Source organism: Lontra canadensis, unplaced genomic scaffold (genome assembly GCF_010015895.1).
Source record: "Lontra canadensis isolate GAN:19392208 unplaced genomic scaffold, GSC_riverotter_1.0 scaffold14, whole genome shotgun sequence".
NCBI lineage: Eukaryota > Metazoa > Chordata > Mammalia > Carnivora > Mustelidae > Lontra > Lontra canadensis.
In genome coordinates, this window is record NW_022631008.1 from 16,416,289 (window position 1) to 16,439,790 (window position 23,502).

The 23,502-nt window shown below is 39.0% G+C and overlaps 1 protein-coding gene across 1 annotated transcript in view; it reads right to left on the reverse strand.

Annotated features, from left to right (window-relative positions):
* Window positions 1-611: 611 nt before the first annotated feature.
* FBXL4 (F-box and leucine rich repeat protein 4) overlaps window positions 612-23,502 on the reverse strand; it is a 77,035-nt gene continuing 54,144 nt past the window's right edge. Inside the window, exons 7-9 of the mRNA XM_032858174.1 lie at window positions 15,499-15,570; window positions 11,156-11,468; window positions 612-1,155 (exon numbers count right to left, since the gene is read on the reverse strand). Of these exons, the coding sequence (XP_032714065.1) occupies window positions 992-1,155; window positions 11,156-11,468; window positions 15,499-15,570 (549 nt within the window). The 3' untranslated portion in view covers window positions 612-991. The remainder of the gene's footprint in view (window positions 1,156-11,155; window positions 11,469-15,498; window positions 15,571-23,502) is intronic.

Below are 23,502 nucleotides of genomic sequence, written 5' to 3' on the forward strand. Positions count from 1 at the left end.
TTTAGCAGCAGAACTAAATCAATTCACTATTTAACACAACAATGTTGTTTGTTTTTCCTCCACTGTAACAGATTCCTAATTATTTAAGGTGCTAGGCCATGGGGGTGGAAAATATATATTATATATATATATATATATAAAATAAGTATATAATATATATTTAATATATTATATATAAAATATTTTTATATAAAACATATATATGGTAGTCTATATATATTATATATAAATGAAATCCACATATATATTATATATATATATATAATATATATAAACGAAATCCACATATATTTCAGAAGTCTTAAACCTTTCCCCCTGGCAAATTTTTAAGGCATCTGCTTAACAACTAGAAAGTTTTTTCTTTAGTAGTTTACCTCTGTTTTCTTTAGTAGTTTACCTCTGTTTTTGATTATGCTCACATTTTTATACTGGTATGATCCACTAGTAAAATAGGTATATATGTCAGAAGGAAAATGGAAAAACTAAAATTTTCAAGTCGAAGAGTTAATGTATCACCTTTTCCCAACTAATTCTGGAAATTCTGTATATGCCTAAACAAAACACTGGTCAGGTCATAAGGCTTATTAATAAGATATCCATACATGGAGGTGTGAAAAATTAATTTTATTTTTAAGTATCATGATACTTTCTGGCTCAACATGTTCCTTTAAAAATAAGTTAAAAGGTTTCCATATTACTCTTTTATTACACATGTAATTACTGAATAAAGAATAATATTATTGATTAACATAAGATAAAAATAACGTGAGCCACTCACATACTCTTCAACAAAAGTGCTTGCAATATTTTATGAAAACACTCATTTACATTTTTACGTGATTTAATGGACAATTTCATATTTTTCTTCAAAATCTACAAATGCCTTAATGGGACATTAAGACATTCCCACCATTATATGAACTAAACAGAACCAACCCTAAAATAAAACCCTACAAAAGCACATTGATTTTATTATAGAACACATATTAAGTCACTGTGTAAAGCTCTTTTTTATGAACACTTTTGGAAAGCTCACGTTGAGTTCCAGCACAGCTCTATTATCAATCTGTGAACAGAAGGACACATCAAGCAAGGAAAGATCTTTACAAGATTCCAGAAGTTTTCTTAAGGATGCTGGACTTACCATTCTTGTTCCTGTTAAGACAAAATAAAACACCATAAATATCATATTTAGATAGTATCCTGATAAAGAGTCCCTTTACTATTTATTGTTTAAAATGCACTTAAATTGCCTTTTAAAAATGAACAGCATTTCTTTAAACAAAAGACATGCTTCAATAAACCTGTGAAAAAAAAAAACCATGAACTGAATTCTCCTAGCCCACTTGGCATCTAGGATCTGGATTTTGTCAATACTCTACTCAGTTATCTTCCTTTCTACCTCCTACCGCTTCCAGTCAGCTCCTTCAGACCTTCCTCTCTCTGTCACCCAACTTTCCCTCAACCTGCGGGTCAGATCACATGGCCAAGCTTAGAGTGATTTTCCCTCACAGTCCACACAGTGCAGTTACCAAGCAAGCACCCTTGTAGGAACTTCTGTGTCAGGCACTGGCGATGCACAGATAAGTAAGACACGTGTCTGCCGTAAGGAGCTCACTTACCAAAGCTGAAAGCAAATAACTACAATACAATCTGGTAAGTCTGACAGTAAGCGGTGGGTATAAAATGGCATTACTAGAAGTCAGCTGATGGATGCTGGGTACCGTGTAGCCCATGCTAAATGTGAAGACACTATGGGACGTTCGGAGAGCAGCTCAATTTCATACATTATGAAAACACCTGCTACCTAGCAGGTACTCAGTAAATACCAAATACCATTAGGCTTTAGGATATCTGTTATAAAAAAACAAAACAACAAAAACCTTGCTTTAACTACAGGTTTTCTAGGGAGAAAAAAAAATCACAATCCTATCACATAGTTAATCTATGCCTTTTTCCCTTTAAGAAATCCTTCGACTCCCCTCCCTGCCATGCGCTCTATAAGTGGTAACTATACGGCTCTCTTGACTGTGGCTGGCCCCCGGATGCTCCTGGGATTTCAGAATGGGAATTCAGTAAAGCCTTCAGTGTCCATAGATCTCTCCAACTAAAGACAAGAAAAACTGGTTGGGGCTGTTATATTTAGCCATGTGTACCAAGAAAGAGATGGCCAGCATGACAAGGAAAGAACAAGGCAAAGCCAAAGGGAGAAGCAGATACAAAAGGGTCTGTGAGTGTACAGGGGCAGAGCGGGGAGGGGGCCGGTGCCTGGGCATGAAGGACAGGAAAAGAAAGAAAAAGGGGGAAAAAAAAAAAACAGCTTTCTTGCCTTTTGATGGTTTTCCAGTCTTTCCCAAGGTTTGACCATAGCTAGCTCCTACCTAGGGATCGCAGAGAGACACTTCTATCTTCATAATCATTTCCTTTCCCTTACATGTATGTTAGCTTGAGCCGTTGCTGTTGCACAAGCTCAGAGAACCTCAGCTGAGACCCCCGGCTACATGGTGTTTTTCACCCACCCATTTTCTATTTGGTCATTAGAATCTGAGTCTCCCGATAAATCAGAAGACCCAAAAAGCCTAATAAGAGAATGTCAGGGAAGGCAGTCGGGAGACTGAAAATTGATGTAGGCTAGGGTGTCCTGTCTTGTGCCACGGACGCTCTGCACTTTTCTTTCCTTATCCACTTACAACACAGCTACGTTCTCAAATCGCTCCTTCAGGGCTGGGGCCGCATCTCTCGTTTGCTGACCCATCTCCAGTGTTGGCAACAGTGCCTGACACGGTATATGCTCAATAAGTGTATAATAAATGAGAGAATGAAGGCTGGTGTTTAATTTCCCAATACCATCACCCCGGTTTAGACCCTTATTAGATGGATTACCGCAGCTAATCTCCCTGATTCTGATCTCCTCCCTCTCCAATTCACCTACCACTTGTTTCTAGATTAATATCCCCCAAAAGCTCTAAATATATCACTCATGCCCTGAATTAAAACCTGATAATAGTTCTTCCTTGTTTAATTCTTTGCAGATTCCTCATCCTGGTGTTCAAAACTCTCTGTGAAAGCCTCCATTATACTAATGTTCTAAGTCAAATTAGATTTGACTATTCTCTGAAGATACTCTGTATTTTTAACTCCAATGCTTTTGTTTCATGCTATTCATTCTATTTAAAATGCTCCCCCCATTTCCTATTCACTTTTCAAGGATACCTTTCAAATACCTATTAACCTTTTTAATTGAACTTTTTCTTATTTCTCTAATCATATGTACTCTCCTTTCTTTGAACCCCCAAATGGCCTTGTTTCTGGCATGCATTTAAGTTATTTATATATTGTTTTACTTTTTTTTTTTTTTTTTTTTTGCCAGGTTGTAAACTCTCTGAAGGTAGGAACTATATCTTACTCAGCTTTGTACTGATCAGTAAGCATTTTCGGTATGAAGAAGGTATGCCACTTAACGTTCATTATGTGCCAGTTACAAAATGACAAAATAATCACTGTCAGCTTGGGGTTTAACTAAGAAGCTGTTTTTTTTGTTTTTTTTTTGTCTTTTTCTTTTAATTATTTTTTTAGTGGAGTCAAACACTTAAGGATAAAAGGAAACCATAAAACAATAAAAATGAAAATACAGCATAGTGGTTTAGGAGCATAAACTTTGATTCAAATTCATATGTCCTTACTAGCCATGAGATCCTGGGCAAATCATGTAAATTGTTTCAACCTGTTTCCACTTCTGTGGCTATAAAATAACTCATACAGTTGTGAGGGTTAAATCATTTAATATATGATCACAATAGTATAAACCACACAGTGCATTGTTGTTGACATAATTATTAATTATTATCAATATTTTTACTGTGTCCTTCATATTTGAAATAAGATGTTCAAACACATTTACATGTATGGCCCTCTTTCAGCTATAATTTGTTTTGGCCTGATAATGATACTTCCTTGCTCTTCTTTTCTGAGTACAGCTGACATACAATGTTACATTAACTCCAAGTGTACCAGGTAGTGATTCAATAAGTTTATACATCATGCTATGTTCACCACAGGTGTAGCTACCATTTGTCACCATACAATGCTATTAATATCATCGACTATATTCCCTATGCTGTGCCTTTTAGTCCCCTGACTCACATATTCCATTTTGCCCATCCCTCCACCAAACTTTCCTCTGACAACCATCAGTCTGTTCTCTATAGGTCGATTCGGCTTTTTGTTTGTTTATTCATTTCCTGTTGTTGTTTTAAGATTCCACTTATGAGTGAAATAATGTTACTTATCTTTCTCAGTGTGACATGTCACTTAGCATAATACCCTCCATGTTTCATAAATGGCACAACTGCATCCTTTTCATGGCTGTGTAATTTTCCGTGGTTTATCTCTATACCACATTTGGTTCATCCATTTTTTATTTATAGACACTTAGGTTGCTTCCATATCTTGGCTACAATACATAATGCTACATAAATATGGGGGTGCATATATCGTCTTGAATCTGTGGTTTTGTTTTGAGTAAACACCAAGTACTTTTTTTGTTGTTGTTTTGAGTAAACACCAAGTAGTGGAATTGCTGGAACATACAGTAATTTTATTTGAGGCACTTCCATACTGTTTTCCACAGTGGTTGTACCCATTTACATTCCCACCAACAGTGCACGAGGGTTCCTTTATCTCCACATCCTCACTAGCATTTATTTCTTGTGTTTTTTATTTTAGCCATCCTGGTAAGTGTAAGGTGGTATCCCATTGTGGTTTTGATTTACATTTCCTTGATGATTAGTGTTGTTGAATACCTTTCATATGTCTATTTGCTATCTGCATGTCTTCTTTGGAAAAATGTCAGTTCAGGTCCTCTACCTATTTTTTAATTGTATTGCTTCTTTGGCATTGTTAAGTTCTTTATATATTTTAGATATTAACTCCTTACAGGATAAATCATTTGCAAATAACTTCTCCCATTCAGTAAGTTCCTTTCGTTTATTTTGCTGTGCAAAAGCTTTTTACTTTGATGTAGTTCCAACAGTTTATTTTTGTTGTTTCCCTTGTTTCCCTTGCCTTAGGAGACATATCGAGAAAAATCTTGCTACAGCTGATGTTAGAAAAATTATTGCCTGTGGTTTCTTCTAGGATTTTTATGATTTCAGGTTTCACATTTAGCTCTGTCATCCGTTTGGGTTTATTTTTGTGTAGGGTATATAAGGTGGGCCATTATTACATTGAGGTATGTTTCCCACTTTATTATTATGTTGAAGTTTATTCCACTTTGTTGAGTTCTTATCATGAATAGATGTTGAATTTTATCAAATGTTTTTTCTGCTTCTATTGAGATAATCAGATGATTTTTTAGCCATTTCTTCTAGGATGTCCAGTTTGTTGGCCATATAAGTTTTCACAGTATTCTATTTGTATTTCTGGTGTGTCAGTTATTACTTCTCCGCTCTTATTTCTGATTTTGAGTTCTTTCTCTTTTATTTTTGATGAGTCTGGCTATGGGTTAATTGATTTATCTTTTCAAGGAATCAGCTCTTGGTTTCATTGATTTTTTCTACACTTTTTTTTTTTTGTCTCCATATCACTTATTTCTGCTCTGATCCTTCTATCAAGGTTTTCTAGTTCCTTTAGGTGTAAGGTCATATTATTTTAGATTTGTTTCTTGAGGTAGGCCTGTATCACTATAATTTCCCTTTGAACTGCTTTTGCTATGTCCCAAAGATTTTGGGCCATAGGTTTTTGTTTTCATTTTTCTCCATTTTTTTAAAAATTTCTTTTGATTGCTTCATTGACTCATTCATTGGTTGTTTAGTATCATGCTGTTTAGTCTTCAGGTGTTTACATTTTTTTTAGATTTTTTCTTGTGACTTACTTCTAAGTTTTCTTTCTTGTGATTTATTTTTAGTTTCATACTGTTGTGACTGGAAAAGATGTAAAACATGCATGGTATAACTTTAATCTTCTCAAATTTATTGAGGCTTGTTTTGTGGACTAACATGTGATCAGTTCTGGAGAATGTTCCATGTGCAATCAAAAAAAAAATACATTCTGTTGTTTTCAGAAGGAATGTTCTCTATACATCTGTTATGTCCAGCTAGTCCAATATGTCACTCAAAGACATTATTTCCTTGCTGACTTTCTACCTTGATGATCTATCATTGATGTAAGCAGAATGTTAAGGTCCACTACTACTGCTGTATTACCGTCAATTTCTCTCTTTACATCCACTAATGCTTGTTCTATGTATTTAGGTGCTCCAGTGTTGGGAGCATAGATATTTACGAGTGTTACATTTTCTTGTTGGATTTATCCCTTTCTCATTATGGGATGCCCTTCTCTGTCTCTTATTATAGTTATTGTTTTAAAGTACATTTTGTCTGATATAAGTATTACTACCCTCTCTCTCTTTTTTTTTTTTCCCACTTCCATTTGCATGGTGAATGTTTCTCCATCCCATCACTTTCAGTGTGTTCCTCTACAGGTCTGAGGTGAGTGAGTCTCTTGTAGTCAGCATAAAGATGAGGTGGGTTTTTTGTTTGTTCGTTTGTTTGTTTTCAAATCCATTCTGCCACCCCATGTCTTTTGATTGTGGAGCATTTTGGCCAATTACATTTAAAGTAATTATTGATAGGCACGTACTTATTGCCATTTTATTATCTGTTTTCTGGTTGTTTTTATAGTTCTCCTCTATTCCTTTCTTCTTTTGCTCTCTTTCCTTATGATTGATGCATTTCTATAGTGTTACATTTTTTGTTTGTTTGTTTTCTCTCTTTTTGTATATCTATTATAGGTTTGGGTTTGTGGTTACCATGAGGTTCATAAATACCATCCTAAGTGTATAGCAATCTGTATTAATTTTACGATCTTTAAGTTCAAACACATTCTAAAAACAAAACAGAAAAAGAAAAAAATACCCTTTTTTCCCCTCTTCATGTTTTATGAATATGTTGTGCTACCTTACATCTTTTTATTCATAATTTTCTAATCTCTAACCAGGGCCATTTCTTTGCCGCTAAATAAGTCCCTTTAACATTTCTTGTAAGTCTGGTTTAGTGTTGATAAACTCCTTTATTTTTTGTCTGGGAAACTCTATCTCTCCCTTAAATCTGAATGACAACCTTTCTGAGTAGCGTATTTTTGGTTATAGGTGTTTCCCTTGCAGCACTTTGAAGGTATCATGCCATTCTCTTCTGGCATGCAAAGTTTCTGCTGAGTAATCAGCTCATAGTCTTATAGGTTTTCCCTTGTAGGCAACTTTTTGTCTTTCTTTTGCTTTTAAGATTATCTCTTTATTGTTAACCTTCGACATTTTAATTATTATGTGTTGTAGTGTGGACCTCCTTGGGTTCATCTCATTTAGAATGTTCTTTGATGTGGATGTCTACTTCCTTCCCTAGGCTTTGGAAATTTTCAGCTATTATTTCTTCAGGTAAGTTTTTTTTTTTCTTACCCCTTTTTCTCTCTTCTGAGACCCCTATACAGCAAATGTTTGTGTGCTTGATGTTGTCCAAGAGATCACTTAATCTATCCCCATTTAAAAAAATTCTTTTCTCTTTCCAATGTTCATTTTGGGTGCTTTCCATTACCCTGTCTTCCAGATCTCTGATAAATTCTTCTGCATCTGCTAATCTGTTGATTCCCTCTAGTATGTTTTTTACTTCATTGATTGTAGTCTTCAACCCTGACTGTTCTTTTTTATATTCTGTAACTCTTTATTGATGGTCTCACTGGGTTCTTCCACTCTTCTTTCCAGCCTGGTTATCTTTATGATCATTACTTTACATTCTTTTTCAGGCATATTATTTATTCCTGTTTCGTTTAGTTCTTTTTCTGAGTTTTGTTTTGTTTTTTTCTTATTCTTTCTTTGGAGCATATGTCTCTGTCTCCCCGTTTTGCTTGACTTTCTGTGTTTGTTTCTATGGATTAGACTGAATAGCTACTTCTCCTAAATTTGAAGGAGTGGGCTTGTATTGGTCATTCCCTATATAGACTGTACGCTTGATGATTTTTGCTGGTTGGCTGGAGCTATGGCTGGTATGGGCTGGAGGGGATGGGGGTCCTGGTACTTTCTACATAGTGAGTGCCCTGTCGGGATAGCTAAAACTGAGGTGGATGCAGGCCAGGGTGCCCCAAGGTTCTATGTGCTGAGGGCACCCTAGCAGGACAGCTGAAGCTGAAATGGGTGCAAGCCAGGGTGTCCCACTGTGCTTTGTGTAGGGGGTGCCCTGGCTGGGTGGCTGGAACTGATGCAGTTGCAGGCCAGGAGGTCCCTGAGCTCTCTACGCAGAAGGTACCCTAGCAGGACAGCTGAGACTAAAGTGGGTGCAAGCCAGGGAGATACGGGGCTCTACACAGAGAAGGCATCTTGGAAGGACAGCTGAAGCAGAAATGGATATAAACTGGGAGTGTTCTTGGATTCTCCACACAGAGGGTGCCCTGAATGGCGGCTGTAGTTGAGATGGAGAACAGGCTGGGAGGTTCTGCGGCATCCCACGCAGGAGGCATCCTGGCAGACTGTTTGGATCTGAAGCAGACGTCAGCCAAGATGGTCTGAAGCACTCTGCACTGGGGGTGTCCTAGCAAGTCATCTGAAGCCAAAGCAGTGTGGGCCTAGAGTGTTTTGGGGTGTTTTGCACCTGTGTCACCTTGGTGTGAAGGCTGGGGCTGTAGTTAGAACCAACCAGGTGTGTCCTGGTGTGCACCACTTTGTGACTGCCTTGGTGGGACAGCTGGGGCTGGTGTGGGCTAAGGGCCCAGGGATCACTGAGGCACCAGGTTCGTTAGGGTGCCCAGACTGTGCAGTGGTCTGTGCTTTCAAGGTGGAGGGGGAGTGCAGACCGTGTCCATCAGCCCCACCCACTCTGAGAGCATCCTAGCAGCTCCTCCCACTGTTTGATGGACTTCTAGCACCAACTCTTTTATATACTAGCTGCTCTTTCAGATCATGACTTTCTGGGGAAAGAAAATAATAATAATAATAATAATAATAATAATAATAATAATAGAAGACGAAGAAGAAAAGAAAAAATGAGAAAAGCAAAAAAGATAAAAATGAAAACAAAAACAGAAACAAGTAAGACACACACACAAAAAATCCCACAGCTTATTTTCTATGCCCTAGTGCCATTGTCCCCAAAGGGGACTTGTGGACCCTGGTCTCACTGAGGTCACAGCTTCACTGTGATGACTGGGAACTGTGGTTTCCAAATCCTGCTGGGGTCTAGGCCTTTTTGTGGGGTGGGGTAGGAACATAAACTATGTTGTTCTCCAGTCTCTCCTACCCAGAGAGTAAGCCCCCAGCGCCAATGCAGTTTGGCAGGGTTCCCAGTGTTGTCTCTTTTGTATGCTGGTTGCTCTTCTATACTGAGGCTTTCTTTCTCTGCCCAAGGACAGAGAGATCTGGTCCCCATCCCTCAGTACTCTCCCCCGCCACTGCTGTTGGCATTGTCAGGGCTGGGGGGGGGGTGAGGTTCCTTCCGTTACTGTGTTTCAATTGTTGTTGCTGTTCTATTTCCCGCCTTGCAGAAGATGTTCAGTCAGGCGTCAGCTCTTCTGCAGGATGAACTGTTCTATAAACAGGTATAAATGGGTGTGTTCCATAGAGGTAAGTTCAGGGTCTTCCTATGTTGCCATCTTGGACTGGAACCTTCCATACTTCCTTGCTCTTACATTTAGGAAAGTTACAAATGTTTTCAAAAAGAAGCCATTATACTTCTTACCTATTTTTCTTCTATGTTTCTGTCAAGTAATTCATCCATTAGTTGGCCAAAGTTAGGCCACTGGACCACCTACCCCACTGTTCACCACAACTGTGCTTTTGTTTTAGATCAGTGTTACCGACTATCTTTGTGGTTCTGTAGCATCTCTTTCAGACGCTGGCTACTCTTCATCTCTACTGTATGAGGTTTTGAGGGGGAGGGTTGTAAGACAGGTATTAACCAACAATCCCTACCAATCTCTGAAGCAAAGCCTAATGTGATCAGCAATCCAATTTTAAAGGCCCTGGCCACCACTCCTCATTCTCTCTCATGTTCTTGAACTTCCCCAAATACTTCTCTTACAAAAGGTCTAGACTAATTCAAGGTGGAACGTAGGTAGGAAGGAAAAAAAAAGAAGCAAGAAAATCAGTTGTGGTGGGATGGAAAAAAAGTGCTCACTATGCTGGGGCCCAAAACTTGGCATTTGAACTACTGTTCTGCCATATACTAACTGCCGGCCTCCAGTCCCCCTTCTATGAAAAACAATGATAGCCGATTCCCTGAGCTAGGAAGAATAAAGAAAGTACAACATAGATGAAGTAGCTAGCCCAAACTGTACACGCAAAAGGCAAGAATTTCTTCCTAAATTTTTAGGCAAGAATTTCTGTCTAAAAGTAGCTTGAATAAGTAACATGCAACCTGGACTGTGAGTTTTCAAGGAAACCAAACTCAGAAGCTGAAAATCTTCAGGTTTTCCTGTGGTTGAATGTTTAATAAACAGGAAAGGATATAAACAGCACTTCATGGGCTAACCTACTAATACTCACAGATTATACTAGAGAACACAGTACGAGTGCTATGTGAGTCCCAAAGCACCAACTGTAGGGGCAATTATAACTCTGGTGTTGCCAGCAACACCTCACAGGGCTCCCGCTGACGGACTGCAATAAGGACACAAGGAATCCCAGAACTGGGAAGGTTTTTTCAATAGATCTTCACTGGGGCAGAACTATTCCTAAAATCTAGAATGATCAGGAATGGAGATCTGGCAATATTCCTTAATAACGAGTTTAACATCAAGAAGCTTTATGTATATATATGTGTGTGTGTGTGTGTGTGTGTGTGTGTAATTCATTATAAAAATGGATTAATTTCTTCTCTGTCTTTAATAAAAATGGAGAACATAGCTCATATAAATTCTCACTCTTCTCACTAGACCAAGAATTAGTGTTTGTTTATAACAGCTTTCTGCTAGACTCAACTACAAAATTCTGTTATTTTCCTTACTCTTTTACCCATTATTCTCGGTATCAATTAGCCTATCTTGCACCTCCTCAAACCAAGCAGCCTTATCAGGACAACATTTTACTGTATCCAAGAAGTGTTTTTTGTTTTTTTCTTTCCTTGCAACAAGTCATGTCAAGGCTTTAAAACAAATCTCTCTACTGCACCCTTACCTAATATGTCCAGTTGCCGTAATCTGCTACAATTACACGCCAGCTCGTCGATGTCTGTGTCGCACACAGACCTGTTAGCGGTGAGGAAGAGTTTTTGCAAGTTGGGGAGCTGACGTGCCAGTCTGGTGAAGCACCCGGTGCTGCTCTGCAGCGTGGGGCACCAGCCCAGGTCGAGCTCCTCCAGAAGCGGGCAGCCGGATGCCAGCTCCGCGATCCCATTCTCGGTGATGTTCTTGCATCTCCACAGGTCCAGTGTTCGGAGTTTTTTACACTTGGCTCCTATCATACTGGCTATCACGTCATAGTCTTCAATCTGGAAAGCAAATCATTCCAGTCTCTGACGTATTGTGCTCAGAAATACAAACTGTGTAGAGCAAGTTAAAACACTCTTTTTATTTAAGTTAAAACAGGATTAATCATCTCCTATTGTCTGCTTCCATGTAAACAGACCCACGTTCTTGATAATACAGATCTACCCACTCGTCTCACGGATCTGCTACTGTCTCATGAAACAGCAAGAACCATCACCTACTTAAAAATCCATTTAACAGAACTCCAGACAAGGGACTTCATGAATGAAATCCCAAAGCAGTATGAAACCCTCATAAAGAATGTGAGGATTCTGTGTTGTTCTGAATGCCTTCCATTCTGACCTCGCTGCCGCTTCTCATCGACGGGGCCTAGTTTCTTCTCTTTTATACATAATTTATCAGCTTTGGTGGGTAGAGAAGATCGCCCCGACAAAGCTGTGCACTTCGCCAGGCTCTGAAATAGTATGTGAATATGCTGAGAGTACTAATAATGATACTGGTGTGGAGTCAAATGAGGTATTTGGGGACTGGATATACAGCACAAAAATAACTTAGATCATCATATGCTAGTGTCACTTACCGCAGGTGTCCACTAGTTTACTTCCTGATCACAGGCTACTCCCTGACCAGACAAGGATTAAACATTTCAGTTCATGGGCTTTATACACTTTAATAATGTTTGTTTCAACAGGTTTCTTTTAAGACTTCCATTTGTTTTAGAATCAGGTACCAAAATGATCACCAGAAGTCAAAAGGAAACAAAAGAGCTACCACTTCCAATTACTATTTCCTTTTGCTCATTTGTTTATTCCTTTTTTCAACTGCCATGTGCCAGTATCACTCCAGAGGCTAGGAACAACAGGGAACCAGAATACAAAGACTTTGTTCACATTTTTGGGAAAAGACCGTACAGACAAATGAGCAAAATAAATACAGAGAGTGATAAGTGGTGTGAAAATAATAAAATAGGGTGATCAGCCTGTCAGGTGCTCATTGTAAGGTGTGATGGAAGGAGGGAAGAAGGGAGTGAGTGAGAGAGGGAGGGAGGGAATGGTGATTGCTGGGATTTCCAGAAATGAACCCAGTGCATTCAAGGAACAGATACAGGACCGGGCGTGGTCCAAGGTGAGTGACGAGACCCAAGGGGAGTAAGGAGAGAGGCCGCGAGGGCAGAGAGCTATGCAAGGGCCAGGCCATTAAGCCAAGGAATCAATGGAGGATTTGAAACAAATATGATCTACATTAAAAGAAAAATTCCTCTGGTTTCTGTCTGGAGGATGGTCTATGGTGGGTAAGAATAGAGAGAGAGAGGAAGCCCAGTTGCATGAGCGTATAGAGACAAAGGCTTGGATTAAGCTTACAGCAGTGGAACTGGAGAAATGGACAGATTTGGGGATATGTTTTGAGTCTGAACTAAGGCCTGATGGGTTAGGTGTAGTCATGAGGATTTTGAAGGTTCTGGTCTTCAGAACTGTGTGTGGGAGAATCACGCAGGAGACCATGAGAAAGAGATTTGGGCAGGGGGCAATATAACTACTTAAGTAAGTGTACCCGAACTATACAAACCTGCAGCTTCGAAAATTAGCGCAGTCAATTAACTCCTTTACAAAGAAGTAACTTTCCAAAACCCATGATTCTGATTGTTACTATTTTGATGGTCAAAACTAAAATCGGTCATCTTGTCCTCTGGTCAATTGACAGAAAGAAACTGAAATAAACATGGTATTAAAGTGTCAACAAAGATCCATCCGTGTTACTGTTCTGGTGACCCCTGGACCTGCTGTGAAATGCGAACAGTATTTCTATGACAGGTGCGAATGTTTCAGCCACAACGTCAGTAACGGGATCAGCAGTATTAGTAGTATTTCTGAACTTCAATGTCAAGTCCTTAAAACTTAATTTCCCAGAATACAAATATCAACAGCAACCATATTTTACTGATAACTACATACTTTAATTTAAAAAAAGCCTACTGGGGTGCCTGGGTGGCACAGTCGGTTAAGCATCCGACTCTTGGTTTCATCTCAGGGTCGTGGGATTGAGCCCCATGCTGGACTCCACACTGAGCATGGGGTCTGCTAAAGCTGTTTCTCCCTCTCTTTCTGCTTTTCCCAGCCTTGCTCACGCTCTCTCTCTCAAATTAATAAATCTTTTTAAAAAATTGAATAAATAGCCCATTTATTAAAATGCCTAAGAAAAGTCATGCTTTAAGGAGCATTTTCTACAGTATATCACATATTAGTAGAAGTAATATGGAACTGTGGGTTCGGTGGTCAGTTGGAACTGACCATTAAAGTTGGAAACTGACCACTAAAGTTGGAAAACACAGGCTTACGGAAAGGCACACACTTTCTTTGTTGCAGGACACACCAGTGAAAGCTCCAGGAAGAAGACAGAGAAGCATCATTTCCTAATTTTGGCCAGGAATCTCTATGTCACCCTTCCCCAATACACTGTCCCCCAATTCCTTAACTGAATATCTTTCAGGACTAATATTCCCTGGGTCAACTTGAAAATGCTGACTTAAAACACACCTCATTCTACCGACAAATGTATATAATCCCTAATTTAATGTGTCTGTGGTCAGAGGCCTGCTTTTCTAGAGGATGTTGCTCCAGTTTAAGGGGAGGTAAGTAACAGGCAGAAAAAAGTACCTCTAGCCAAAATTAAACAGGGCACTCACCAGTCTAAAGATGACAGGCTAGGAACAAGCAAAGAGCCAAGTGGCAGTAAGTGGCTGGTCTGTTGTCACAGACAGAGCCATCACATGTCACTGGGCCCATCTAGAAGAATCTTCAGAGGGACTCAAGAGAAGCCCATGAAATGGTTTACTAAGGTAAATATTTGATCAAAAGTAAGGAAAGCCTAATACTGTGTTAGTGGGCTCCCAATATTGTTTCCAGAGACCGGGGTCAGTCAGAGCCCATACGTGGGGTTTAATCAGGCCTAACCACCAGGATGGCTCTCACATGGGGATATGGACATAGACAAGTGGCCATAACAGGCCTCTCTACCCTATATTGCCAAATCTTGGGGCAGCTCTGAAGCCATCATTGAGCTCTAAAAGGTACTCACATGGGATTTCTTTCAGATTGAATCCAAGCCTAGGACCTCAGGAGAACTTCTCTGATCTTGTAACCATCCTGCTAATAACTCAGGTCTTCCTAGTAAGTGGACCCAAAACTGGAATGGTTTGGAATCTCCTGAATCTGTTTTGAAAGGGGGAGGTATGAAAGTAAAGAGGGATGGACTGCTCCGCAGTCAGTTGTCTTGGGAGATGTACTTGCTCTGAGTGTGCACACAAACACCACGACTTCTACTGTCCCTTGAGTCTCAGTAGTATTCACAAGCCACATTACTCAGATGGAAAAAATTTAACTCATTCCATGAAATCTTTCAGTGGAACATAAAGTCATAATTTTAAAATCTGGAAGGACTTTAAAGACTGTCTAGTCTAATAGTCCTTATGCTTTTGGATTTAATGGACCCGTAACATTTCAAAAAAATCTGAGTTCTAACATAGGGTGCCCATCTTTTTTCTCTTAACCAATAAGGACAATAAAACAAACACACACCAAAAACAACAGCCAAAACAAACAAACAAAACAAAACAAAAAAACCCCTACCTAAATCATTAGCATTTCCAGGAAATAATTGCAGAACTTAAAAAACTAAAATTAGCTTTGTGACAAACTTACTGCGCTACTGGTGTGTGGGTATGACTGATCTCTTATTTTGTAAAGAGATCCAGAGAGGTAAATAGCTCGTCTGAAATAACATCTGGCTTGAGGCAGAACCAAACTCTTTTCAACCACGCACACTTCTTCTCTTGCTCTCATAGATAAATAGTGTCAATGTTTCGAAGACATACTCTCCAATTTAAGAAAAATGTTTGAAAGCGGGGGACACCGTAGTTCACCGTAAATCTGAAAAGCTGCAGGTGCGTGGGGAGTGGGCGGGTCAGGATGCCATTAGCCCACGGGAAGAGAAAGAGAACAAGCGAGGGAGGAGAAAGAATTTTCAAATACTCACCATTACACAGCTGCCCAAACTCAGGTGCTGAAGCTCTGAACAGAAGTTCAAAATGCTGAGCAGCGCTGTTTGCTGCCATCAGGGACCGCATTGGCGGCAAATACGGAAAGTGAGAGAAAGTGAAACAAAGAGAAGAGGTCAATTAGACGTTAGAGGCTGTCATTGCTTTTCTCGAAATAGAGCCCACAACCCAGGTTACAGACACCACAAATACCATTTAATGAGTCCCCAGGTGCTCCCACCATTGATTGGCTTGAAGTCAAGGTAATCATTACCAGTTTCCATGTGAGTCCCCATTTCATATATGGTTTTGCATGTCCTACTGATACCTATATTCCCTGTGACCTCTCGGCCCATTTCCCAAAGGTAAGCAATTGGAAAGTCTGGTTAAGACTGAACAATAAGACAAGATAACAGCTCCTCCCTCAAAAAAAAAGGGGGGGGGAAAAAAAGCCAAAACGCAGAGAGGGCTGGTGACACTCTTAAGAATAGCGGCAGCTCTGACATTCACTGACCAGCGGCCGCCTGATGGAGCTGCCAATAAAGTCACCCCAAATCAGGATCGAGCCGGTGACTTTAATGTCAAAGGATTCTCTCTGCTGACAATGATACCAACAACCATTGAGCACCTGTCACTAGCAACATGCTGACTGGAACATATATAATGTGCACTTTCTAGTCATGTTCCTGCCATTTAAGCCCATTTATTCAGTGCAATGAAAACGGTCTCACCACTAAAGAAACCCAAAGGTATGCCGGACTGCTACACAAGCACGGGACCTAAGATCTCTCTAGTCCTAATTCCCTTTGATGAAATGCCCGCCATGAAACATTAAAGAAACAAATAATGCAAAGCATTCAAATTTCACTGGAAATTTAGGGTTTTTTTTAATTCCATAAATTAAGGGGAAAAAAAAACCTACTCAAACTTATGTGGCAAAATTTCTTTCCAGACATTTTAACTCAATCCTATCTAGTTAAATGACAAGTGTTCAGAAAAGTGTCAGTCGGGGAAAGGATAAAGAATGTGTCAATGGCAACACAAAACATGAGTTCAAAACCAGATAAGATTCTCATTGAGAAAATAATAACTATTTCAGATAAAATAAACTTAGATAAGGCAAAAATAAAATAATAGGCCCAGAACAAAACTAGACTTAAGACTAATTGTGTCACTGTCGGGTATTTCTTTAAATTTAAGCAAAAAAAAAAAAAAATGTTTATATTGATTTTACGATTTTATGTTTAAGTTTCAAGACCACTTATATTTATAAGACAATCCCATGTAGCTTTCAGAAGGTTGGCATTAGAACAGCTCTATGAAGTTTAGTTAATTTTCAGATTCTTTATAGTACTTCGCTATTTTAACTTACTAATAGATGGGAAAACGTCATTAGGTTTGTTTTGTTAAAATACCAGATCCTGGGGCACCTAGGTGGTTCAGTCATTAAGCATCTGCCTTTGGCTCAGGTCATGATCCTAGGGTCCTAGGATGGAGCCCCACATTAGGCTCCCTGCTCATGGGGAAGCCTGCTTCTCCCTCTCCCACTCCCTTTGCTTGTATTCCCTCTCTCACTGTCTCTGTCAAAAAAATAAATAATATCTTCAAAAAAAAAAAATACCAGATCCTTATGATAAGGTTGTTTGAAAGATTTTCCCCACGAGCAAGATCCAGAACATAATAGAGAATTTTTAGAGAGAAATCCACATATTTTCACGGATTAGGAATCATTAAAAAAAAATACACTCACTTCGCTCAAGGAACTTGCTGGTAATTTGTTTTAAACTATTACAATGGTAAATATCAGGTATACAGACAAGTCCAGAATCCAAGATAATGAATACCCATGTAGCTGCAACTCAGATTTACCAAATCTTAACATTTTGCTTTCTTTGCTTACTCTTCTGTATTTGTGAATCCCTCCAACCATTCACTACTTCCTTAGAAGTAACCTTTACCACGACTTGGTGTTTAAAAAAATGCTTAAAAATTATGATATTATACATTATGGATCCATAAACAGAATATTGTTTACATGGTTTTCATATAAAGGATGTTATATAAATACGCATATACTTTTGTATCTTCCTCAAAAGTGCTTGTGAGGAATTTGTTCATGTTGATACAGCTTTAGTTCACTGACTTTTTAACTGTTGTATCCTATTTCATTATGTAAATATATTACAGCATATACTCTCACTTAATGAATATTTAGTTTATAAGTTTTAGCATAACGAAGAATGTTAAAATAACCATTCTTATACATGCTTCCTTGTACATTTTCTAGAAGAGTTTTTGTCTAGAGCACATACCAGAGGAAGAATTTCTAGATTTTTAGTATGCTTTGACTATATTAGATTTTGCAAAATAGCCTTCCCGAGTGCCTGCATCAATTAATGCTACCATCAGCAATAAGAGTACTGGGTCCCCACATCTTTGCCAACACAGTCTTTTCATCCTTTTTAACGTCCACTTTTGGTTTCCTGAGTAGTTTAAAAAATATGTCGTATAACGGTATAAATGCATTCATATCATTACTAGTGAGGTTGAAGATCTTTTCCTATGTTAATGGGCCACTCATATTTCCTGACCCATAAATTGCTTAATCATATCCTTTGCTGATTTTTTCCATTAGGTTCTTTCTTCCTTCTTGACTTGTAAGAATTTTTTTCTATGCTGGATACCAATCTTTGTTAGCTATATCCATTACAAGTATTTTCTCTAAATGTGAGACTTGTCTTCTGCTTTGTTTATAGAAGCTTCTGAGACATGAATTTTTTTTTAAAGACTTTATTTATTTGACAGATTGAGAGAGAGAGAGCACAGCAGGGGGAGTAGCATGCAGAGGGAGAGGGAGAAGCAGGCTCCCCACAGAGCAAGGGGAGCCTGATGTGGGGACTCAATCCCAGGACCCCAGGATCATGACCTGAGCCAACTAAGCCACCCGGGCACCCATGAGATATGAAATTTTAAATTTTAATAGAGTCACATCAATCTTTCTCCTTTATGTTTGTATTTTTTTCTCTTTTATAAAGAGTCCCTCTTTGAGGGGCACCTAGGTGGCTCAGTCAGTTAAGAGTCGCTCTTTATTCAAGGAAGATATTCTTCTTCTTTTTAAATGACAGCATTGAAGTTTTTCTTTACACATAGGTTTTCAACCAAACTGTAATGGATTTTTATATATGGCAGGATATCAAACTTCATTTTTTTTTCCTTAAGAATAACCACTTTTCCTGGTTCAACTTATTGAAGATTCTACCTTATTTATAAACCTATTTGTGGTGTCTTCTGTTATATTTCAAGTTTCCGTATATATATGAGTCAATTTCTGGATCATTTTGTTCCTCTTGTCTATTTGCCTCTCCCTGCACCAACACTTCAGTCTTAATTATTATACTTTGTAATAAGTCTGTAAAGGTGGTAAGGCAAACACCTCCTCATTTTTCAAAATTCGTCACTGTTCCCAGTCCTTTGCTCTTCCCTATGAATTTCTAAATCACCTTAAAGATTTTAGTTTACCTTTTTAAAAGTACTACAGAAAGATCGGTTTTTATTTCTTTCTTCCCCCATGGTCATTATCGTTGATCCTTGAAGAATATCAGCATTAGGGGTGCTGACTTCTGCACCGTCAAAAATCCATAAGTATAATTTTTGACTCCCTCGAGTCTTAACTACTACTAGCCTACAGTTAACTGGAAGCTGTACCAAAAACATAGTCAGCTAAACACACATTTTATATGCTGTATTATATACTGTATTTTTATAATAAAGCAAGCTAGACATAGGAAAACGTTATTAAGAAAATCACAAGGAAGAGAAAATGCATGTAGAGTACTATATTTACTGAAAAATAGAGGACTGTATTTATTGAAAAATGTATAGAACTATATTTATTTAAAAATATCTGCTCACAAGTCGACCCAAGTTCTTCAAGGATCAATTGTATTTAACTTATTGGCAGTTTATCAATTTCTGTATCATAACTGTTGATTATATCTGATAACTTCTCACTGAATTTTTCTTCTTGTTGAAGAATATTCTTAATAGTTCTTTTAGAAAAATCTTTGGTAGAATCTTAACAACAACACACATTTATAGAGTAGTTATTAACATGTCAGGTACTGCTAAAAATTATATATATTAATCCTCACAACAACCCCATACACTCATTTGCTCACTTAATAAACATTTATTCAATGTCTACTCTGTATTACGCACTGTATAGACACTTGGGATATATCAGTAAACATAGTTGATAATAACCTATAAGGTAGATACTACTATTCCCATTTATTTACTTATGTATAAAGATTTTATTTATTTGAGAGAAAGAGAGAGAGCATGAGTGAGGCGGGGGAGGGCAGAGGAAAAGGTACCAGCAGACTCCCTGCTGTGCAGGGAGCCCAACCCCTGTGATCTTAACCTGAGCCAAAGTCAGATGCTTAATGGACTGAGCCACCCAGGTGCTCCTATTCCCATTTATTAACAGATAAGGAATGTGAGTCAGAGAAAGTTAAATACCTTATTTAGTCTTTATATTTTCTCTCAATCTTGAATGAAAATTTAGCCAGGCAAAAAATTTTAGGGTGACAGCTACCTTCTTCCATAACTTTGAAAGTGTTACTCCATACCTATTAGCCTCTATTATTTTGGTAAGTTTACTGTCACTCTAATTCCCTTCCTCTGTAGGTAATAAGACCTTTTTTTAGTAGCTCTTATCCCTTTATCTCATATTTTGCAATTTCATGACAATGTATCTAAGGATTTATTTTCACTTACTCTGTTTTGGTTTCCTGAGTGAACATCTGATTCAAAGATTTGTATCTTTCATTATGGAAGATGAAGATTCTTAATAACTTTCTCTCCACATATTACTTCTCTATCATTTGTTTCTTCTTTTTTTCCTTCTGGAACTCCTACTAATGAACACTGGAATCTCCCAAGCCCAGTGCCTAGAGTAGTTTAAAAAATATGTCCACAAACTATTCCATACTTCTTCCTTCCAGAAATGGAGCTTAGTTCTTCTCCTCTAAGAGAGTGCTGGGCTTAGTGACTTACTTCCAACAAAAAGAACATAGCAGGAGTGATGGTATGTTAGGTTATTGTGATGGTTAACTTACATGTCAACTTGACAGGGCCACAGGGTACCCAGGTATTCAGTCAAACATTATACTGGGTGTTTCTGAGAGGATGGTTTGGGATGAGGTTAACATTCAAATCAGTAGACAGAACAAAAGGCTGGCTGTCCTCCACGTTAAGAGAATTCTTCCTGCCTGATGGTCTTCGACCAGGGCATCAGCTTATTACTGACTTCAGATCGACACTGAAACATCAACTCTTTCTGGGTCTCAAGTTTGCCAACCTTCAGACCGAGAACATTGGCTCTCCTGGTTTTCAGGCCATTGGACTTGGACTAAACTACACCACTGGCTCTCCTGCATCTCCAGCTTGCTCACTCACCATGTGGGCCTTCTGACTTGCCAGCCTCCATAATTATGTGAGCCAGTTCCTCAGAATAAAGCTACACACACACCCTCCTATTTCTGTTCCTTTGGAGAACTCTAATACAGTTATAAAAGGGCTATGGCTCCTCTTGGTTCTGCCTTCCCCTGCTGCTCACTCAGGAAAAGCCAACTGCCATGTCACAAGGACACTCGGAAGCCCACGTAGAGAGCAACAGAGGCCTTTGGCCAACAACTAACAAGGAAGTCTGACAGCCATGTGTGTAAGTCTGGAAGCTGGACCTCCAGCTGCAGTCAAGCTCTGAGATGACCGCAACCTTGTTAGAGACCCTGGCCCAAAACTCTCTGGCCAAACAGCTCCCAGATTCCCGACCTACAGAAGCTGTGTGACATCATGAGTGTCAGCTATTTTAAGCCACTCAGTCTGGTGGTAATCTATGTGCAGTAACAAATAAATAATATAGTGGCTGGCATATACAGTAGACACAATATATATTAAGTTAATGAATGGGATTATTATGAGGATTAACTGAGGTGTGTGTGTGTGTGTGTGTGTGTGTGTGTGTGTGTGTATTTTATACATACAAACTACATGCAGTGATGCCTGACATTCATTCAAAGCTTTAACAAGTTTAAGTGCATTCCTAAAAACCTCTTCTAATTCAGCAATTCTATCTTTTGTGTCCAATGTAGAATTTAATCAATTTTTATTACAATAACTATCATTTATTTCCTAGATTTCTAACTAGCTCCTTTCTACAACTGCTTGGTCTTGCTGTTTCAGTGTGTTCCATAATTTCTTATTCCATTTTAAAAGATGCTTTCAGGGGGCGCCTGGGTGGCTCAGTGGGTTTATCCTCTGCCTTCAGCTCAGGTCATGATCTCAGGGTCCTGGGATCAAGCCCCACATCAGGCTCTCTGCTTGGCAGGGAGCCTGCATCCCCCTCTTTCTTTGCCTGCCTCTCTGCCTACTTGTAGTTTCTGTCAAATAAATAAATAAAATCTTTTTTAAAAAAAGAGGCTTTCATTTACGTCTTTGAACTCCCATTTCCTGACCTCATGGCTAATGGTCTTGTAGATTGCCCCCATCCAGAACCACCAGTTCTACTGAAAGGGCGGTGGACCTGCTCTGCAGCAGTCCTGGGGCGACTGCAGAATCAGGAGAGGCTTGGCTCAGTTCTGACCATAAGGTCCAGCAGATCCCAGGTCACTGGATCCTTTTTGGTGCATGGGCCCAGGCCTGAATCCCTCCTTTCTCTAAGATTTCCATCTAACTCCTGGGGTGGCTTGGACAGCCATCTAACCCAGTCACCTAGCCCTGACTATTCCCATGTTGGGATAATATGATTCTCTTGATAAAGTTGGAGAAGAATTCCTGTAAATCAGTATTTCTAATTAAAATTAAGAGTAAGGAAAAAATTTATGGCTAGGAATACCATATTAACCTGTCTGGACTGCTCCTCAGAGGAGCCATATCTATTGCTTACTGTCCAGCTTAAAGATTATAACTTTGAGGCATAGACAACACACTTTTGAATTAAAATTCTCATAAGTATATATCTAGAAAACATTTTCTGTAACGGCAGATGCATTCTGGAGGAATCCCAAGCCACAGAAGTGGAATTCATGGCACACCGTACTTATTCATGCACAGATTTTACAATAACTTATACAGTCTGTGCATTAAATTGGGAATTAAAAATTCATTTAATAGTAAAGAGAACCCTTATTTTCATTCCCCGCCTTAAAGAAGGAACACAGAATAAAAGAGATTTATGCTGAATGATACCACCCAACTTTGCTAAATAAGAGATGGGAGATGAAATGCCGAGACTGCCGTACAAGGGGATGGAGGTGATGGCCACCGGAAACGAGGATGACCCTGGGAGAGATGCTGTGAGGAATGCAATGAGGAGTCAAATAGAGATAAACAAAAGGGCTGACAGGCAGCATTGAGGTGCACAGGGACAAGTTTAGTTTCATGACTTTCTCCAGCAGAGCTCATAAGGAGCCAGAGACTGTGGGAGTACCCAGGTTCGGAGAAGACAACACTAGTTTGCGATCTCTCTAAGTCCAATTAACCAATTTCCTCCTAGAATATCTTTAGGATATTCTTTCTCTATGCTGTTGGTATTCAGAATTAAAGAAGTGCTAGTGATGCTGAAGCAAAGAGGGGAAACTAAAGAGAAATGAACTCTTTGTTTCCAGATATAGAAGGGCCTGATTTGGGGGAATCACAGACTTAATGATTCAGAGCAGGAGTTCATAAACTATTGCCCACAGGCCAAACCCAGCCTACAGCCTGCTTCTGTAAATAAAGGAACAAAGGCACACCCAATCCTCTATATATTGTCTATGGCTGTTTTTACATTATAACAGCAGGGCTGAGTAGTTGTGACAGAGATCATACGGCCTACAATATGTTTAACTGTCTGGGTATTTACTGTCTGGGCCTTCATGAAAAAAGCTTGCCCACCCCTACTTAAGAGTCAACAATTCTACCATAATGAGTACTTGCGGCACTTCTACACATCTAGAACA